Here is a 15,497-nt window from a genome sequence, read left to right on the forward strand (position 1 = left end):
TGAGAGAAGGGAGGAAAGAAAGAATGAGAAAACGCCAAAAAAAAAAAAAAAAAAAAAAAAAAGGGGGGGGGGGGAAGAAAAAGAAGAAGGGAAAAAAAAAAAAAAAGGAGCGAGGAATGAAGTGACGTGATGAAAAAAAAAAAAAAAAAAAAGCCCATCCCAAAATATGACATCCCATTTAAAGATGTAGGAACCCCCTTCGGGGATGCGATGGGGAGGTTGGGGGGGGGGGGGGGGGGGGTACCGCGTCCCCCCGCGCCCCGCTGGGCGCGGATTTGGGTCACTTTCCCTTTATTTTTGGAGATATTATTCCCCCCCCCCCCCCCCCACTCGCAGATGGCGGAAAATATCAACAGCGCAGATTTAAGGAATAATAATAAAATAATATTAAAACTGCAGATTCATGGCTGCGGAGGGGGCGGTGGGGGGGGACACCCGCACTACCCCTCCCCATTCATTTCGTGTTTTATTCTTCTCCCCCCCCCCCCAAACAAACAACAACAAAAAAAAAAAGCGGCGAACTCCAAAACCGCGAACTTCTCACTCCAACCCCAATTCCGCACGGCGCTAATGAACCCTAATTAGCGAGCTTCGTTACAACAACAACAACAACAACCCGAAGGGAATCCCCCGCTCCGCACCGCGCAGCCCTACGCCGGGGGGGGGTCGGGGGGGTCCCGGTGCCCCCCGGACACGGCGGGGCTGAACGGAGCTCCGCGCACCGCCGCAACTTTCGCTTTCCGCGCGGCTCCTCCTCCCCCGTTTCGCTGTTCTTATTTTTTATTTTCGCCTTTTTTTGTTGTTGTTGGTTTTTTTCCCCTCTTTCATTTTTAACTTTTCGCTCTCGTTCCTCCCGAAGGCCCTTCAACTTTTCTCCCGATTTCTTCTCCGCGTTTTTCCTTTCCCCTCCTTCCTCAACTTTCTCCTCCGTTCCCTCCTTCGTTCCTCCCCACATTTCCTCCTTCATTTCTCCCCTTATTTCCTCCTTCATTTTTCCCTTAACTCCTTTTTTCCCCCTTCAACCCTCCCTTATCCCCCTCCCGTTATTTCTCCCTTATTTCCCCCTTTTCCTCCCTCACTTCCCCCCCCGCTTCCATTCCACCCCTCCCCCCCCAACCATCCACAACGCGTCCGCATCCACGCGTGTTTTCTTTTAACCGGCGGGGGCGGGGGGGGTTCGTAGGGCGGGGGGGGCTGCGCTCTCCCTATTCCCCCCCCCTCCCCATTCCCGACCCCTCCAAGTTCAAAGCGCCGCCGCCCTCCCCGCCCCCTCCCCGCGGCCATTTTCACCCTCCGCAGCCGCGCCCCCCCCGCGCACCGCGCTCCCCCCCCCCCCCCAAAAAAAAAACCACTCGGCTGCTCCGCGGTGCTGCGCGGTGCGAGGCAGAACAGCCGCCCCTCCCCTCCACCCCCCCCCAAATCCCATCCCCCTCCCCAGCCCCCCCCTCGAAGCCCCCCCAACTTTTGCGCGTGGGGTTCCGCGTAACGTACGCACACGCGTTGCGGGAGGGGGGGGAGTAAAGAGAAAATGAAAGTGCCCCGGGACCGGGACCTACCATGGCCACTGCAATGAACGGGTCCCGAGCGCTGCTGGGCGGGGGGGGGCGGCTGTTGGTTTGTTGCTTTGGGTTTTTTTTTTTTTTTTTTTTTTTTTTTGGCGTATTTTGGGGGTATTTTGGGCTAAAACGTGTTTTGGCCACCGGGAAAAAAAAAATGTAGAAAAATGTTGGTAAGGAAAAAAAAAAAAAATTAAAAAATCACGTTGGTCGTAAAAGGCTCCGCCTCAATTTGGGGGGGGGGGGGGGGGGGGGGCGGCGTCCTCGGTGAGCGGTCAGCGGGGGGGGGAAGGAGGGAGATGGGGTGAGGGGTTCTGTGCTGATAAATGGGGTAATGAAGAAATGATGGAAATGAGGGAAAACGGGGAAAGGAAAAAGGGCGAAATCGAATAATAAAAGGGATGGAACGGAACGGAGGGGGTGAAGTGGAGCGGGAGCGAGAAAGTGAGGAATGATAAAAAAATAAAGTGAAAAATGGGTGAAAATTGGAGGAGGGGGGAAATGATACGGTAAAATGGTATTGGGAAATAATAAGGTGAAATAAGGTAAAATAATAAAACGATGAGATAACGGGGATGAAATTGGGAAATGAAGGGAAAATGAAAGAGGTGGAAGGGGGGGAAAAAAAAGAGTGAAAAAATTAAAAGAATTAAAACAAAATTAAAAAGCGATGATTAAAAAGGAGGGAAAGGGTGATAACGGAAGGAAAAATAATGAAAGGGAAGGAGGGAAAAAGGAAAGGAAAAATAATTAAAGAAAGGGGAAAAAAAGGAAAAAAAAAACAGAGGGGAAAAAATAGAAAAAAAATTTTAATAAAAAAGAAAATAATAAAATAATAATAAAAAATAATTAAAAAATTAATATATCTCTTAAAAAAAAAAAAAAAAAAAAAAAAAAAAAAAGCCCGAGCAGAGGGATGGGCTCCGCGCCTATCAAACCCCCCCTGGCGGCCGCCGCCCCCCCCCGCCCCCCGCGCAGCCCCGCGCCCCGCTCCGCTCCTCCCCGCAGCCCCATGGCACCGCCGCCTCTTCCTCCTCCCCTCGCCCGGGCTGCGGCGCTGCGGGGCCGCCCCCGGCCTTCCTCCTCCTCCTCCTCCTCCTCCTCCTCCGCCCCCGTTGCTGCCCGCCGCGGTGCGGGGGGGGCGCGGCCCCGCGCGGAGTTACCGCAGAGCGGGAGGAGAGGGGCTGTCCGCCCCGCCCTGCGGCGCTGCGGGAGGAGCTGCGGCGTAACCCCGCACCGCCCGGCCCGCGCTGCGCCCATCCCCCACCGCCCCGATCCCACGGACCCCCATCCCATAATAACCCCCACCTTCGGTCCCCGCTCCCCACCGTTACCACCTCCCTTATCCCACAGACGCCCCCCATCCTCTGACGCCCACCCCCACCCCGCGGACCCCCCATCCCTTCCCCTGCTCCGCTCACGCGCCCACTCCCAAATCCCACAGAGCGCTGCCCCACCCCCCACAAACCCACCCCCATCCCACAGACCCCCCCCATCCCATTCTCCCCCCCAACCCACAGAGCCCCGCCACACCCCCAATCCCACATCCATCCCCAATCCCACCCCCCAGCCCACAGACGCCCCCCATCCCACAGTCATCCCCATCCTCTGACCCCTCTACCCCCCAATCCCACCCCCACCCCACAAACCCCCCCATCCCATCCCCTGCCCCCCCTCCACTCTCATCCCCAAATCCCCCACCACCCTGTGCCCCCCCCAACCCCGCCCCCATCCCACCCCCATCTCACAGACGCCCCCCTACCCCCCATCCCCCCCCACCCCACAATCCCACCTCCAACCCCAATCCCACCCCCCCACTCCACAGACACCCCCCATCCCATTGTCATCCCCATCCCCTGACCCCCCCCAATCCCACGACCCCCCCCATCCCACACACAACTCTACCCCACCCCCTTCCCCCATTCCCAACGCCCCCCCCCCAATTCCACGGAACCCACAGTCCCCAATTACCCCCCAATCCCACCCCCATCCCACAAACACCCCAATTCCTTTCCCATCCCCAATCCTCACTCACCCCATCATACAGAACCCCCCCATCCCACCCCCCCATTTCGTGTCCCCCAACCCCCATCCCATTCCCCAGTGCCCCCCCATCCCTGTCCCCTGGACACCCCGTCCCCATATGCCCCTCCCTCCCCATTCCTACCCCCCAGGACCCCCCCCCAAGCACCCCCCACCCTGTACCTCATTTGCCCTCCCCATGCCCCCAAATCCCTCCCCTTCACCCCAAATCCCTCCAGCATCACCAAATCTCTCCCCAATGCCCCATATCCACCCCAGGACCCCAAATATCCCCCCTTCCCCCCCCCCCCCAGGGCCCCAAACCCCTTCCAGCACCCCAAATCTTCCACTGGGCACCAAATCCCCCTCCTCATCTCCCCAAATCCCCCCCCCGCCCCCTCATCACCCCATATCCCCCCCATCACCTCAAATCCCCACCCAGTATCCCATATTCCCTCCCCATCACCCCAAATCCCTCTCCGTCACCCCCCCCCCCCCCCAGCATCACCAAATCCCTCTCCAACAATTCCCAAATTCCCCCACAACACCCTAAATACCCCCCCAGGATCCCAACCACCCCGGCCCCAAATTCCTCCCAAGCACCCCAGAACTCCCACAGGACACCAAATAACCCCTCAGCACCCCCAAATCCTCCCCATCACCCCAAATTCCCCTCTGGCACCCCTAAATCCCCACCCAGGACCCCAAATCCCTCCCACATCCCCTCCCAGACACCAAATCTCCCCAGGATCCTAAATCCCCCCCAGTACCCCAAATCCCCACCCAGGACCCCAACCGCCCTCCTCATCACCCCATATCCACCCCAAGACCCCAAATGCCCCCCTCCAGAATCCCAAATTCCCCTCTGACACCCCCAAATCCCTCTCCATCACCTCAAATCCCCACCCAGCACCCCCATATCCCTCCCTATCACCCCATAGCCACCCCAGGACCCCAAATCCCCTCCAACACCCCCAACATTCCCCCAGCAGCCCAACCCCCACCATCACCCCAAATTCCTCCCCAGCACCCCAGATCTCCCACAGGACACCAAATGCCACCCCAGTACCCCCAAATCCCCCCCCAGGATCCCAAATCGCCCTCTGACACCCCAAAATCTCCACCCAAGACCCTAAATCTTCCCCCCCAGGATCCTAAATCCCTCCCCATCACCCCATATCCTCCCACCTCCCTAAATCTCCCTTCCTCCCCCACCCAGGGGGGATGAGGTGGACCAAGACCCCACCCAGGACCCCAAATCCACCCCAGTACCCCATAGGAGAATCCCCCTTTTCCAATGGGGTGGTGGGAGCCCGTAGGGGCAGGCAGCACTCAACCCCACTGCCACCCCGACCCCAAACCCAGAAAATTCTGACACTCCATTACAAAAATCCCTATTTTTATACATTTATTTTCCTTTTCCTGCATAAAAAATGGGGATTTGGGGTGAAATAACCCGACCCTAAATTCAGGATAGGTCATCATTGGGATTGTATCGGGATTTCCATTGGGGTTTCCATTTGGGATTTATGCTGGGATTTGTATTGGGACTTATATGGGAGTTTCTATTGGGGTTTCTATTGGGATTTGTGTTGGGCTTCTATTGGGGATTCGTTTTGGGATTTGTGTTGGGATTTGTGCTGGGATTTCCGTTCGTCTTTCTGTTGAGTTTTTGGGATTGGAGTTCATATTGAGGATCCTAATGGGATTTATATTGAGATTATGTTGGGATTTATATTGGGGTTCATATTGGGGTTTATATTGGGATTTATGTTGGGGTTCATGTTGGGATTTATGTTGGGATTTATGTTGGGTCCATATTGGGGTTCATACTGGGATTTCTATTGGTGCTTATATGGGTTCCTACTGGGGTTTTAACTGGAGTTTCTATTGGGATTTACGTTGGGTTCATATTGGGATTTATTTGAGTGTTCCTACTGGGGTTTCTATTGGGGTTCATATTGGATTTGTATTAGGGTTCCTTTTGGGATTTCTGTTGGGTCTTTATGTATCTTGGAGTTCCTTTTGGGATTTCTGCTGGGTTTCTATTGGGGTTCATACTGGGATTTGTGTTGGGTGTTTCTATTGGGGTTTGCACTGGGGCTCTTATTGGGATTTCTGTTGGAGTCAAACATTGGGTTCCTTTTGGGATTCAACTTGGGATTTATAGGGGCGTTCATATTGGGGTTCAAATCGGGATTTATGTTGGGTTCCTCTTGGGATTTATTTGGGTGTTCATGTTGGGATTTCTACTGGGGTTTATGTTGAGTTAGGTTTATGCTGGGATTTATAATGGGGCTGATATTGGGATTTATTCTGGGATTTATGTTGGGGTTCATATTGGGATTGAGGATTTATGCTGGGTTGACGTTGGGATTTCTATTGGGGTTTGTGTTTGAGTTCCTATTGTTTGAGTTCCTACTGGGATTTCAGTTGGGATCCACGTCGAGGGTTATGTTGGGTTTATGCTGACATCGATATTGGGGTCGATATTGGGATTTCTGTGGGATTTCACAGTGGGATTTCTGTGGGTGTTCAGACCGGGATTTCTATTGGGATTTATGTTGAGTTGGATTTATGGTGGGACACATAATGGGGTTCCTATTGGGATTTATGTTGGGTTTCTATTGGGATTTATGTTGGGGTTCATGTTTTGTAGGATTTTTGGGGAGATTTTTTAGGACTTTTTTTAGGATTTTTTTTTTTTTTTTTAGGATTTTTAAAGGAATTTTTAGGATTTTTTTCAGGATTTTTTTTTAGGATTTTTAAAGGAATTTTTTAGGATTTTTTTCTTTTAAGAATTTGTAAGGATTATTTTAGGATTTTTAAAAAGATTTTATTTTAAGGATTTTTTAGGATTTTTAAAGGATTTTTTAAGGATTTTTTTAAGGAATTTTTTAGATTTCTTTTTTAGATTTTTTTTCTTTTAGAAGATTCTTGGGAATGTTTTAGGAAATTTTTTAGGATTTTTAAAAGTTTTTTTTTAGGATTTTTTAAACATTTTTTTACTTCTTTTTAGGATTATTTTATTTTTTAAGGAATTTTAAAAAATTAAAGGATTTTTTAGCATTTTTTGAAGGATTTTTTTTTGTTATGCGATTTTTAAAGGATTTTTTATTTTTAAAGGATTTTTAAGATTATTTTTCTTCTAGGAATTGTTTGGGATTTTTTTAAGCTTTTTTAACAATTTTTTGTTGTTGTTAGGATTTTTTTAGGACTTTTTTAGGATTTTTTTTTTAGGATTTTTGGGGGGGGATTTTTTTTTTTTAGGACTTTTGGGATCCCCTCGTGCAGCGAACACCGAAATTCCACCCATTAAAACAATAATAATAAAACCAAACGTAAACAGGGAGCATTTCCTCACATCATCGTTAGTGCTGCTATTGGGCACCGCTGTCCCACAGAACGTCCCCACTGCTGCCCCAAACAGAGCCCCTGGGTGGGCTCCCAAAATGAATAACGACCCCGAGCCCATGCTGGGAACGTCCCTGTGCCATGGATGGGGCGTGGAGCCATAGGGTGCCATAGGGTGCCACTGAGTGCCACTGGGTGCCGTTGGGTGCCATTGGGTGCCATTGAGTGCCATAGGACCACTGGGTGCCATAGGGTGCCATAGGGTGCCATAGGGTGCCGTAGAGTGCAATTGAGTGCCACTGGGTGCCATTGGGTGCCATTGGGTGCCATAGGGCCACTGGGTGCCATAGGGTGCCATAGGGTGCAACTGAGTGCCACTGGGCGCCACTGGGTGCCATAGGTTGCCATAGGGTGCAATTGAGTGCCACTAGGTGCCATTGGGTGCCATAGGGTGCCATAGGTTGCCATAGGGTGCAATTGAGTGCCACTGGGTGCCATTGGGTGCCATAGAGTGCCATAGGGTGCCATAGGTTGCCATTGGGTGCAATTGAGTGCCACTGGGTGCCGTTGGGTGCCGTTGGGTGCCATAGGGCCACTGGGTGCCATAGGGTGCCATAGGGTGCAACTGAGTGCCACTGGGTGCCGTTGGGTGCTGTTGGGTGCCATAGGGCCACTGGATGCCATAGGGTGCCATAGGGTGCCATAGGGTGCAATTGAGTGCCACTGGGTGCCATTGGCTGCCATAGGGCCACTGGGTGCCATAGGGTGCCATAGGGTGCAATTGAGTGCCATAGGGTGCCATTGGGTGCCATAGGGCCACTAGGTGCCATAGGGTGCCATAGGGTGCAATTGAGTGCCACTGGGTGCCATTGGGTGCCATAGGGCCACTAGGTGCCATAGGGTGCCATAGGGTGCGATTGAGTGCCACTGGGTGCCATTGGGTGCCACTGGGTGCCATAGGGTGCCATAGGATACAATTGAGTGCCACTGGGTGCCACTGGGTGCCATAGGGTGCCATAGGTTGCCATTGGGTGCAATTGAGTGCCACTGGGTGCCGTTGGGTGCCACTGAGTGCCATTGGGCCACTGGGTGCTATAGGGTGCCATTGGGTGCATTTGAGTGCCATGGGTGCCACTGGGTGCCACTGGGTGCCATAGGGTGCCATTGGGTGCAATTGAGTGCCACTGAGTGCCATAGGGTGCCACTGGACGCCATTGGGTGCCATTGGGTGCTACTCAGTGCCACTGGGTGCCACTGGGTACCATTGGGTGACATAGGGTGCCCCTTGGTGCCATTGGGTGTCATTGAGTGCCACTGTGTGACACTGGGTGCCATTGGGTGGTATTGAATGCTGTAGGGCCACTGGGTGCCACTGAGTGTCATTGGGTGCCACTGGGTGCCACAAGGTGCCATAGGACCGCTGGATGCCATTGAGTGCAGTTGGGTGCCATCGGGTGCCATATGGTGCCTTTGGGTGCCACAGGGCCACCAGGAGCCCCAGTGCCACTGTGTGACATCGTGCTGCTGGGTGTCATAGGGCCACGGGGTCTCACGTGGCCACCAGATGCCACTGGGTGCCATAGGGCCACCAAGCGCCACAGTGCCATTGGGTGCCATAGGGCCACCGAGAGTCGCTGCGCCACTGGGTGTTGTAGGGTCTCTGGGTGGGTACCACAGGGCCACCAAATGCCACCAGGGGCCATTGGGTGCCATGGAACCACCAGGTGCTGCAGGACCAACCGCGTGCCATAGGGCCACTGGGTGCTGTAAGGCCACATTGGGGTGGAGGGATGTGAGGATACGGGATTTCCAACACGGGTTTGGGGCCGATGGATGCACGGATGGCCACGTCCCGATGCAGGGTCACACACAAGAACCACCCCGAGCTGTGGGACCACAGCAGGAACCCCAGGAGCGCTTCGTTTAGGAACACATTCCATCTCCTCCGGTCGGGGCCGCCTTCTGCTCTGCCATTCTGCCTTTATCCGCCTCCCCCCGCCCCCGCCGGGCTCTGCTTTGAATTAGCAAAACCTCAATCCAAGAATCTGCAGAGGGATGTTATAGAATTTTCCATGTCCTTATTATTATTATATTTTATTTATTTTTTTTTTTTATGAGCAGCACCGGGCAGCTCGGGTGAGAGAGGAAAAATATGGCTTTGGTGGTTCTGGCTGTGGTTGGGGCCGTGGGGTGGCAGTGGGGTGGGGGGTGAATTCCCAACATGCGGGGCACGGGAAGCTGAGGGGCATTGGGAATGTGGGGATGGGTCGCTGGGGAGGTGGTTGGCACAGCGTTACGGGGTGATGTGTGGGGCTGGGGGTACAGAGATGGTCCTGGAGGGGTGCAGGGATGGTGTCGTGGGTTGTAGGGTTGGTCCCAAGGTATGGTCTGGTGGGATGTAGGGATGGTTCCAAAGGGATTCAAGGATGGGCCTGTGGGTTATAGGAATGGTCCCATGGGATGGTCTCATGGGATATAGGGTTGGTCCCAAAGCACTGCAAGGAAGGGTCCATGGGTTATAGGGCTGGTCCCAAGGAATGGTCCCATGGGATATAGGGTTGGTCCTAAAAGGGATGGAGGGATGTCCAAGAGGTTATAGGGATGGTCCCATGGGATGTAGAGTTGGTCCCGAAGAGACGCAAGGATAGATCTGTAGGTTATAGGGCTGGTCCCAAGGGATCGTCCCATGGAATGTAGGGTTGGTCCTAAAGGGATGGAGGGATGTCCAAGAGGTTATAGGGGTGGTCCCATGGGATTGAGAGTTGGTCCCATGGGTTGTAGGGATGGATCCAAAGAGATTCAAGGATGAACCTGTGGGTTGTAGGGATGGTTCTGTGGGATGCAGGGTTGGTCCCAAAGCAATGCAAAGAAGGGTCCATGGTTGTAGGGCTGGTCCTAAGAGATGGTCCTATGGGATGTAGGGTTGGTCCCAATGGGTTGTCAGAGTGGTCCCAAAGGATGGGCCTATGGGTCATAGAGCTGATCCCAAGGGATGGTCCCATGGGGTGTAGAGTTGGTGTTGAGGGATGCAGGGTCGACCCATGGGTTGTAGGGGATGGTCCTGGAGGGATGTGGGTATGATGCCGTGGCTCATGGGGATTGTCCTGGAGGATGGTCCCAAGGGATTTAAGGATGGGCCTGTGGGTTTTAGGGATGGTCCCATGGGATGTAGAGGTGATCCCAAGGGATGCAGGGATGGTCCCATAGGATGGTTCTAAGGGGTGTGATCCCAACAGGTTTATGGGATGAGTTTATGGGATGTAGGAATAGCCCTGGAGGGATGCAGCGGTCGTGTTCCAAGAGATATGGAGGAGGATCCCAAGGGATGCAGGGATGGTCCCATGGGATGTAGGGTTGATCCCACAGCATGTGAGGAGGGGCTTGAAGGATGCAGGGATGGTTCCAAGGGATGCAGAAATGACCTCAAGGGATGCAAGGAGAGGCCCAAGGGATGCTGGAATGGTCACAAGTGATATAGGAACAGTCCCAGGGGGCAGGGATGGTCCTGATGGATGCAGAATTGATCCCAAAGGATGCAGGAACCGTCCTGAGGGATGAGGGGACGCCAGGAGGGATACAGGGACTGTCCCCAGCAATGCAGGGACGGCGCTGGGGGATGCAGGGATGGATGCAGGGGTCAGGCTTTGATCCTAAAGGGAAAACAACAGCAGGATGAGGCGATGGGGACGGCAAGCTCTCAGGACCCCACGAGGGACCCCAACCCCATCACACCGTGCCTCAGTTTCCCCACTCCCGTCCTTCTCTGAGCCCATCTGCCCATTTCCCAGCCCGGCTCAGGACGGGCAGAGTTAACAGCAGCGATGTGAGCTCAGAGCTCTGCCCACCCTGAACTGCTGCCAGCTCAGAGCCGAGGCAACAAGGGCTGCATTGTGTGCCCATGGCCCCGCACAGCTGCGGGCAGGAATGCCATCCGGACAAGTGGACTTTGTATCCTGGGGAGGGATTTGTTGCATAGGAAGCAGAGAAATCAGAGAGTCTGCTTCTCTCCCACCTCCTGCCATTGGGCCTTCCTCCTCCTCCTCCTCCTCCTCCTCCTCCTCCTCCTCCTTTCAGGTCCCCAGAGGTGCTCCATCATCCCAGTGTCACATCCCCAAAGAGCCCCACAAACCCTGCTGGTAAATGGATCGACTCCAATCCATTTGGAGCAGATCTGTGGGTCTGGGGTTGGTTTTCCTGCTGGATCCCACATCCCTTTGGGTGCTGGGGGGGGACACCCCATCCCATAGGATCCCACATCCCTTTGGGTGCTGGGGGGGGACACCCCATCCCATAGGATCCCACATCCCTTTGGGTGCTGGGGGGGACACCCCATCCCATAGGATCCCACATCCCTTTGGGTGCTGGGGGGGGACACCCCATCCCATAGGATCCCACATCCCTTTGGGTGCTGGGAGGAGCCTATAGGGTGCTTTCCTGGTGGAGATGTGGGGGGATGGAGGCACCCAGGGGTTCATTTGGGGGCGGCTGCAGTTTCTTTTCAGGAAAAAAAAAGAAAAGAAGAAAAAAAAATCCAAAAAAAGAGATCTTGAAAAAGAGATGAAATTGTTTTCATTTGGCCCAAACTATTCCTAGACATTTTTTCACGTTTCGCCAACGTGCGACAGCATTTGCTTCTCATTTCTCTCCCTTTTTTTTTTTTTTTCAATGGAAACCCAGAGAAATGTAATTGGAAATGATGTTTTCCCCGAGAAAAAAAAGAATACATATATATAAAAAAAATCCATTTGGGTCAAAACAAAGCAATTGAATGAAGCAAAACCCTTCCAACGTTGGGCCTCCTCTGCTCCAGGATGGCTCCAGACCCCCTGAGCTCCCCTCTGCTATGGGGCCAGGATGCTGCAAGCCACAATTTGGGGCAAAACCCCACAGAAATGGGGCCAGGAAGGGTGTGAAGCCAACACGAGGCGGCCCCAAACCCGCGTTCCCGTGGTGCTTTTTTGGAAGAGCGATAATTAAATTCAGACTTTTTTCCTTTCAAAATGCCCTGGAAAAATCCAATCACTTTTTTTTTTTTTTTTTTTTTTTTCCTTTTTTTTTCTTTTTTTTTTCTTTTCTTTTTTTTTTTTTTTTTTTTTTTCCGAATCAAAATAAGCATTTCCAATTAATCCCCCTAACGAGAACCACATGGCCGTGCTGGGAAGGCAGACTCTATTTATAAATGGGGACGGCTCCGGTGATGCTGGGAGCTCTGCTGGGACACACAGCCCGTCCTGCCCCATTCCTGCCATTCTGCTCCGCTGTCCCCATTCTGTCCCATTCTGCCCTATTATACCCCATTCTGACCATTCTACCCCATTTTCCCCATTCTCCCCTTTCTGCCCAATTCTTCCCCATCTTCTCCATCATCCCTCATTTTCCCCATTCTGACTCATTCTATTCTTTCCCACCCTCGACCGTTCTGCCCCATTACGTCCCATTCTCCCCATTCTGCCCCACTGTGCCCATTCTACCCCATACTCTCCCCTATTTTGCCCCATTCTCCCCATTCTACCCCATATTCTCCCCGTTCTCCCTATTCTGTCCCCATTCTTTCCCTCCCTCCACCATTCTGCTCCATTACGTCCATGCTCTCTTCCTCTCCCATTCAATCCCATTCTCCCCATTCTTTCCCACTCTCTAGCATTCTGCCCCATCCTGCCCCATTCTGCTTCCCTCTTTCCCACTCTCCACCATCCTGCCCCATTCTCCCCCCATTCTGCCCCATCCTTCCACCATTCTTTCCCACTCTCCACCATTCCTTGCATTCTCCCCATTGTGCCCCATTCTCCCCATTCTGCCCCATTCTCTCCCCATTCTGCCCCACTCACCTCCATTCTCCCCATTCTGCCCCCATTCTTTCCACTCTCCACCATTCTGCCCCATTCTCCTCCATTCTATCCCACTCTCCCCATTGCACTCCATTCTGTGCCATCCTCCCCATTTTCCCTGTTCTGCCCCAATCTATTCCCACCTCCTCCCACACTGCCCCATTTTATCCCATTCACCCCATTCTTTCCCACTCTCCACCATTCTACCCCATTCTGCCCCATTTTATCCCATTCTCCCCATTCTGCCCTACTCTTCCCATTCTGCCCCATTCTCCCCCTTTATGTCCCATTCTTCCCCTTTGTGTCCCATTCTCCCCATTCTGCCCACTCTTCCCATTCTGCCCCATTCTGCCCATTCTCCCCCTTTATGTCCCATTCTCCCCACTCTGCCCCACTCTTCCCACTCTGCCCCACTCTTCCCATTCTGCCCCATTCTGCCCCATCCTCCCTGAGCACAGAAGAGTAGCAGAGATGACGACCCCCAATCCCACCCCCCACCCAGCAATGGGGACACATGGGCTCTTCCCCCACATGGCACCGGGGGCAGAGTTAAGGGTACTGTGGGGAGGAAGGAAGGCTCAGCTCAGTGCCAGATCCCCACGCATTGCCATTCATTTCTCAGCTTATTAAGAGCCGCTCTGTAATTAAGGCCCCATGCAAAGCACATTGTTGTCTCGTAGCAACCCGAACTGGTCGGAGAAGAATTTTGTTTGCTTTTTCTCTCGCTCTCTCTCTCTTTTTTTTTTTTTTTTTTTTGGAAAATAGAAGAAAACGCACCAGGAAACGGCAGCGCCCGTCGGGTTCAGCCCAGCACAATGGTTTGGCTGCAAACTGGGAGCACTGGGAGGCTACTGGGAGTCTTGGGCGGGCCCCCCCCAACCCTAAAACTAACCCTTACTTCAATCCTGAACCCCAACCCTCACCCTAACCCCTAACTCCAACTCTAACCCATAACCCCAGTCCTAACCCTAATAGTAACCTTAAATTTAACCCTAACACTTAATCCTAACCCTAACTCCAACCCTTAAACCTTATCCTAACTCCAACCCCAATCCCAACCCTAACCTGTAACCCATAACTCTAACCCATGCCCTCAACCCCAACTCCAACCCTAACCCATAAGCTATAACCTATAACCTATAACCCAAAACCCCAACCCATAGCACATAACTCCAACCCCAACCCCAACCCATAATTCATAACCCATAACCCCAGTTCCAACCCTAACCTATAGCCCATAACCCAGAACTCATAACCCCAACCCCAGCCCTAACCCATAACCTGTAACCCATAACCCATAACCCCAACCCCAACCCTAATCCATAACCCATAACCCATAACTCATAACCCTAACCCCAGCCCTAACCCATAACTCATAGCCCATAACCTATAACACCAACTCAACCCCAACCCATACCCCATAACCCCAACCCCAGCCCTAACCCATAACCCATAACCCAAAACCCCAATCCCAACCCATAACCCATAACCCATAATCCCAACTCAACCTTAACCCATAACCCCAACCCCAACTCCAGCCCTAACCCATAACCCATAACCCCATAACCCATAACCCCAACTCAGTCATTACCCATGACCCCAACCCTAGCCCTAACCCATAACCCCATAACCCATAACCCCAGCCCCATGCACAGTGACATGATGAGGACACCAGGACCGATGTCACCACGGTGGCAGAAGGGACCCCAAGCAGCACCAGCTCGGATGGGTACAGAATCCCCCCGCAGCCCCACTGGGCCATACTGGGATCACTGGGTTAATGGCAAACAGCGCCGGGGGACGCGAACCAAAGGCAAAGTTTGCAACCGAGCACAGAAGGTGAATCTGCAACCGCAGGAAGTCAGTTATTAATGCGAGCAGAGGCTGCTCCCCTCGGCTTCCTGTGCTGGTGGCTCCGGGAAGGGGACCCCGAGCACTTCCTGGGCTTTGTCCCCTGCAGGGCCTCGTGTCCCCGTGTCACCTCTTGGTTCTGCCCCTGCAGGGTGCACGGCAGTGCACGCACATCTGCTTGCACGCACGCACGCTTGCATTCGTGCACCATTTACACGCTGCACGCTCACACGCCCTGCACACGCGGGCACCAAACCCCACCGCGCCCCGCTGCCCCCCAAGCAGCTCCACTCCCCCGCCTCCAATTGGCCGAGCCGTAAATAAATAGAAGGGAATTAAATAAATAGAGGCGAGGTGGTTTATATAACGCGGGTACAGTTTGTCCTGAACCTCTGCACGGATTACAGAGCTGGCACCGACCGTGGGTCGTTAGCAGCTGGGTGACCCCCCCGGAGCGGCCACCCGGGCAGCGGCCCCCAGCCCTGTGCACTATTTACCTGCCCGGGTACAGTTTAACAGGGAGCCTTGGGGAGGGTTGTGCACACGTGTGCAAGCGTGTGTGTGCGTGTGTTTGCATGTATGTGGGTGTGTGCGTGTTTGCCTTTGTGTGCACATGTGGATGCACACGCGTGTGTGTGTGCGTGCATGCACTGAACTGAGCGTATGTTTGCAAGTATGTGCACACTAACCCATAACCCATAACCCCAACCCTAACCTATAACCCAAAACCCATAACTCCAATCCCAACCCCAACCCTAAACCATAACCTATAACCCAAAACCCATAACCCTAACTCCAACCCTAACCCATAACCTAGAACCCATAACCCATAACCCATAACCCTAACTCCAACCCTAACCCATAACCTAGAACCCATAACCCATAA

General features: G+C 53.1%; 1 protein-coding gene and 1 long non-coding RNA gene across 2 annotated transcripts in view; one reads left to right on the forward strand and one right to left on the reverse strand.

The window, feature by feature from the left end:
* The window catches only part of NFIC (nuclear factor I C), a 40,359-nt gene extending 38,586 nt beyond the window's left edge, over nt 1-1,773 (reverse strand). Inside the window, exon 1 of the mRNA XM_085212035.1 lies at nt 1,557-1,773. Coding sequence (XP_085068161.1) covers nt 1,557-1,559 — 3 coding nt within the window. The 5' untranslated portion in view covers nt 1,560-1,773. The remainder of the gene's footprint in view (nt 1-1,556) is intronic.
* A 9,303-nt stretch (nt 1,774-11,076) lies between these two features.
* LOC146542481 (uncharacterized) lies at nt 11,077-15,206 on the forward strand. The gene is made up of 2 exons (XR_014880146.1): nt 11,077-14,599; nt 14,721-15,206. It is a non-coding gene; the product is annotated as an uncharacterized LOC146542481 (long non-coding RNA).
* The last annotated feature ends 291 nt before the right edge of the window (nt 15,207-15,497 follow it).

This window comes from Meleagris gallopavo, chromosome 30, assembly GCF_905368555.1.
Source record: "Meleagris gallopavo chromosome 30, MGAL_WU_HG_1.1, whole genome shotgun sequence".
NCBI lineage: Eukaryota > Metazoa > Chordata > Aves > Galliformes > Phasianidae > Meleagris > Meleagris gallopavo.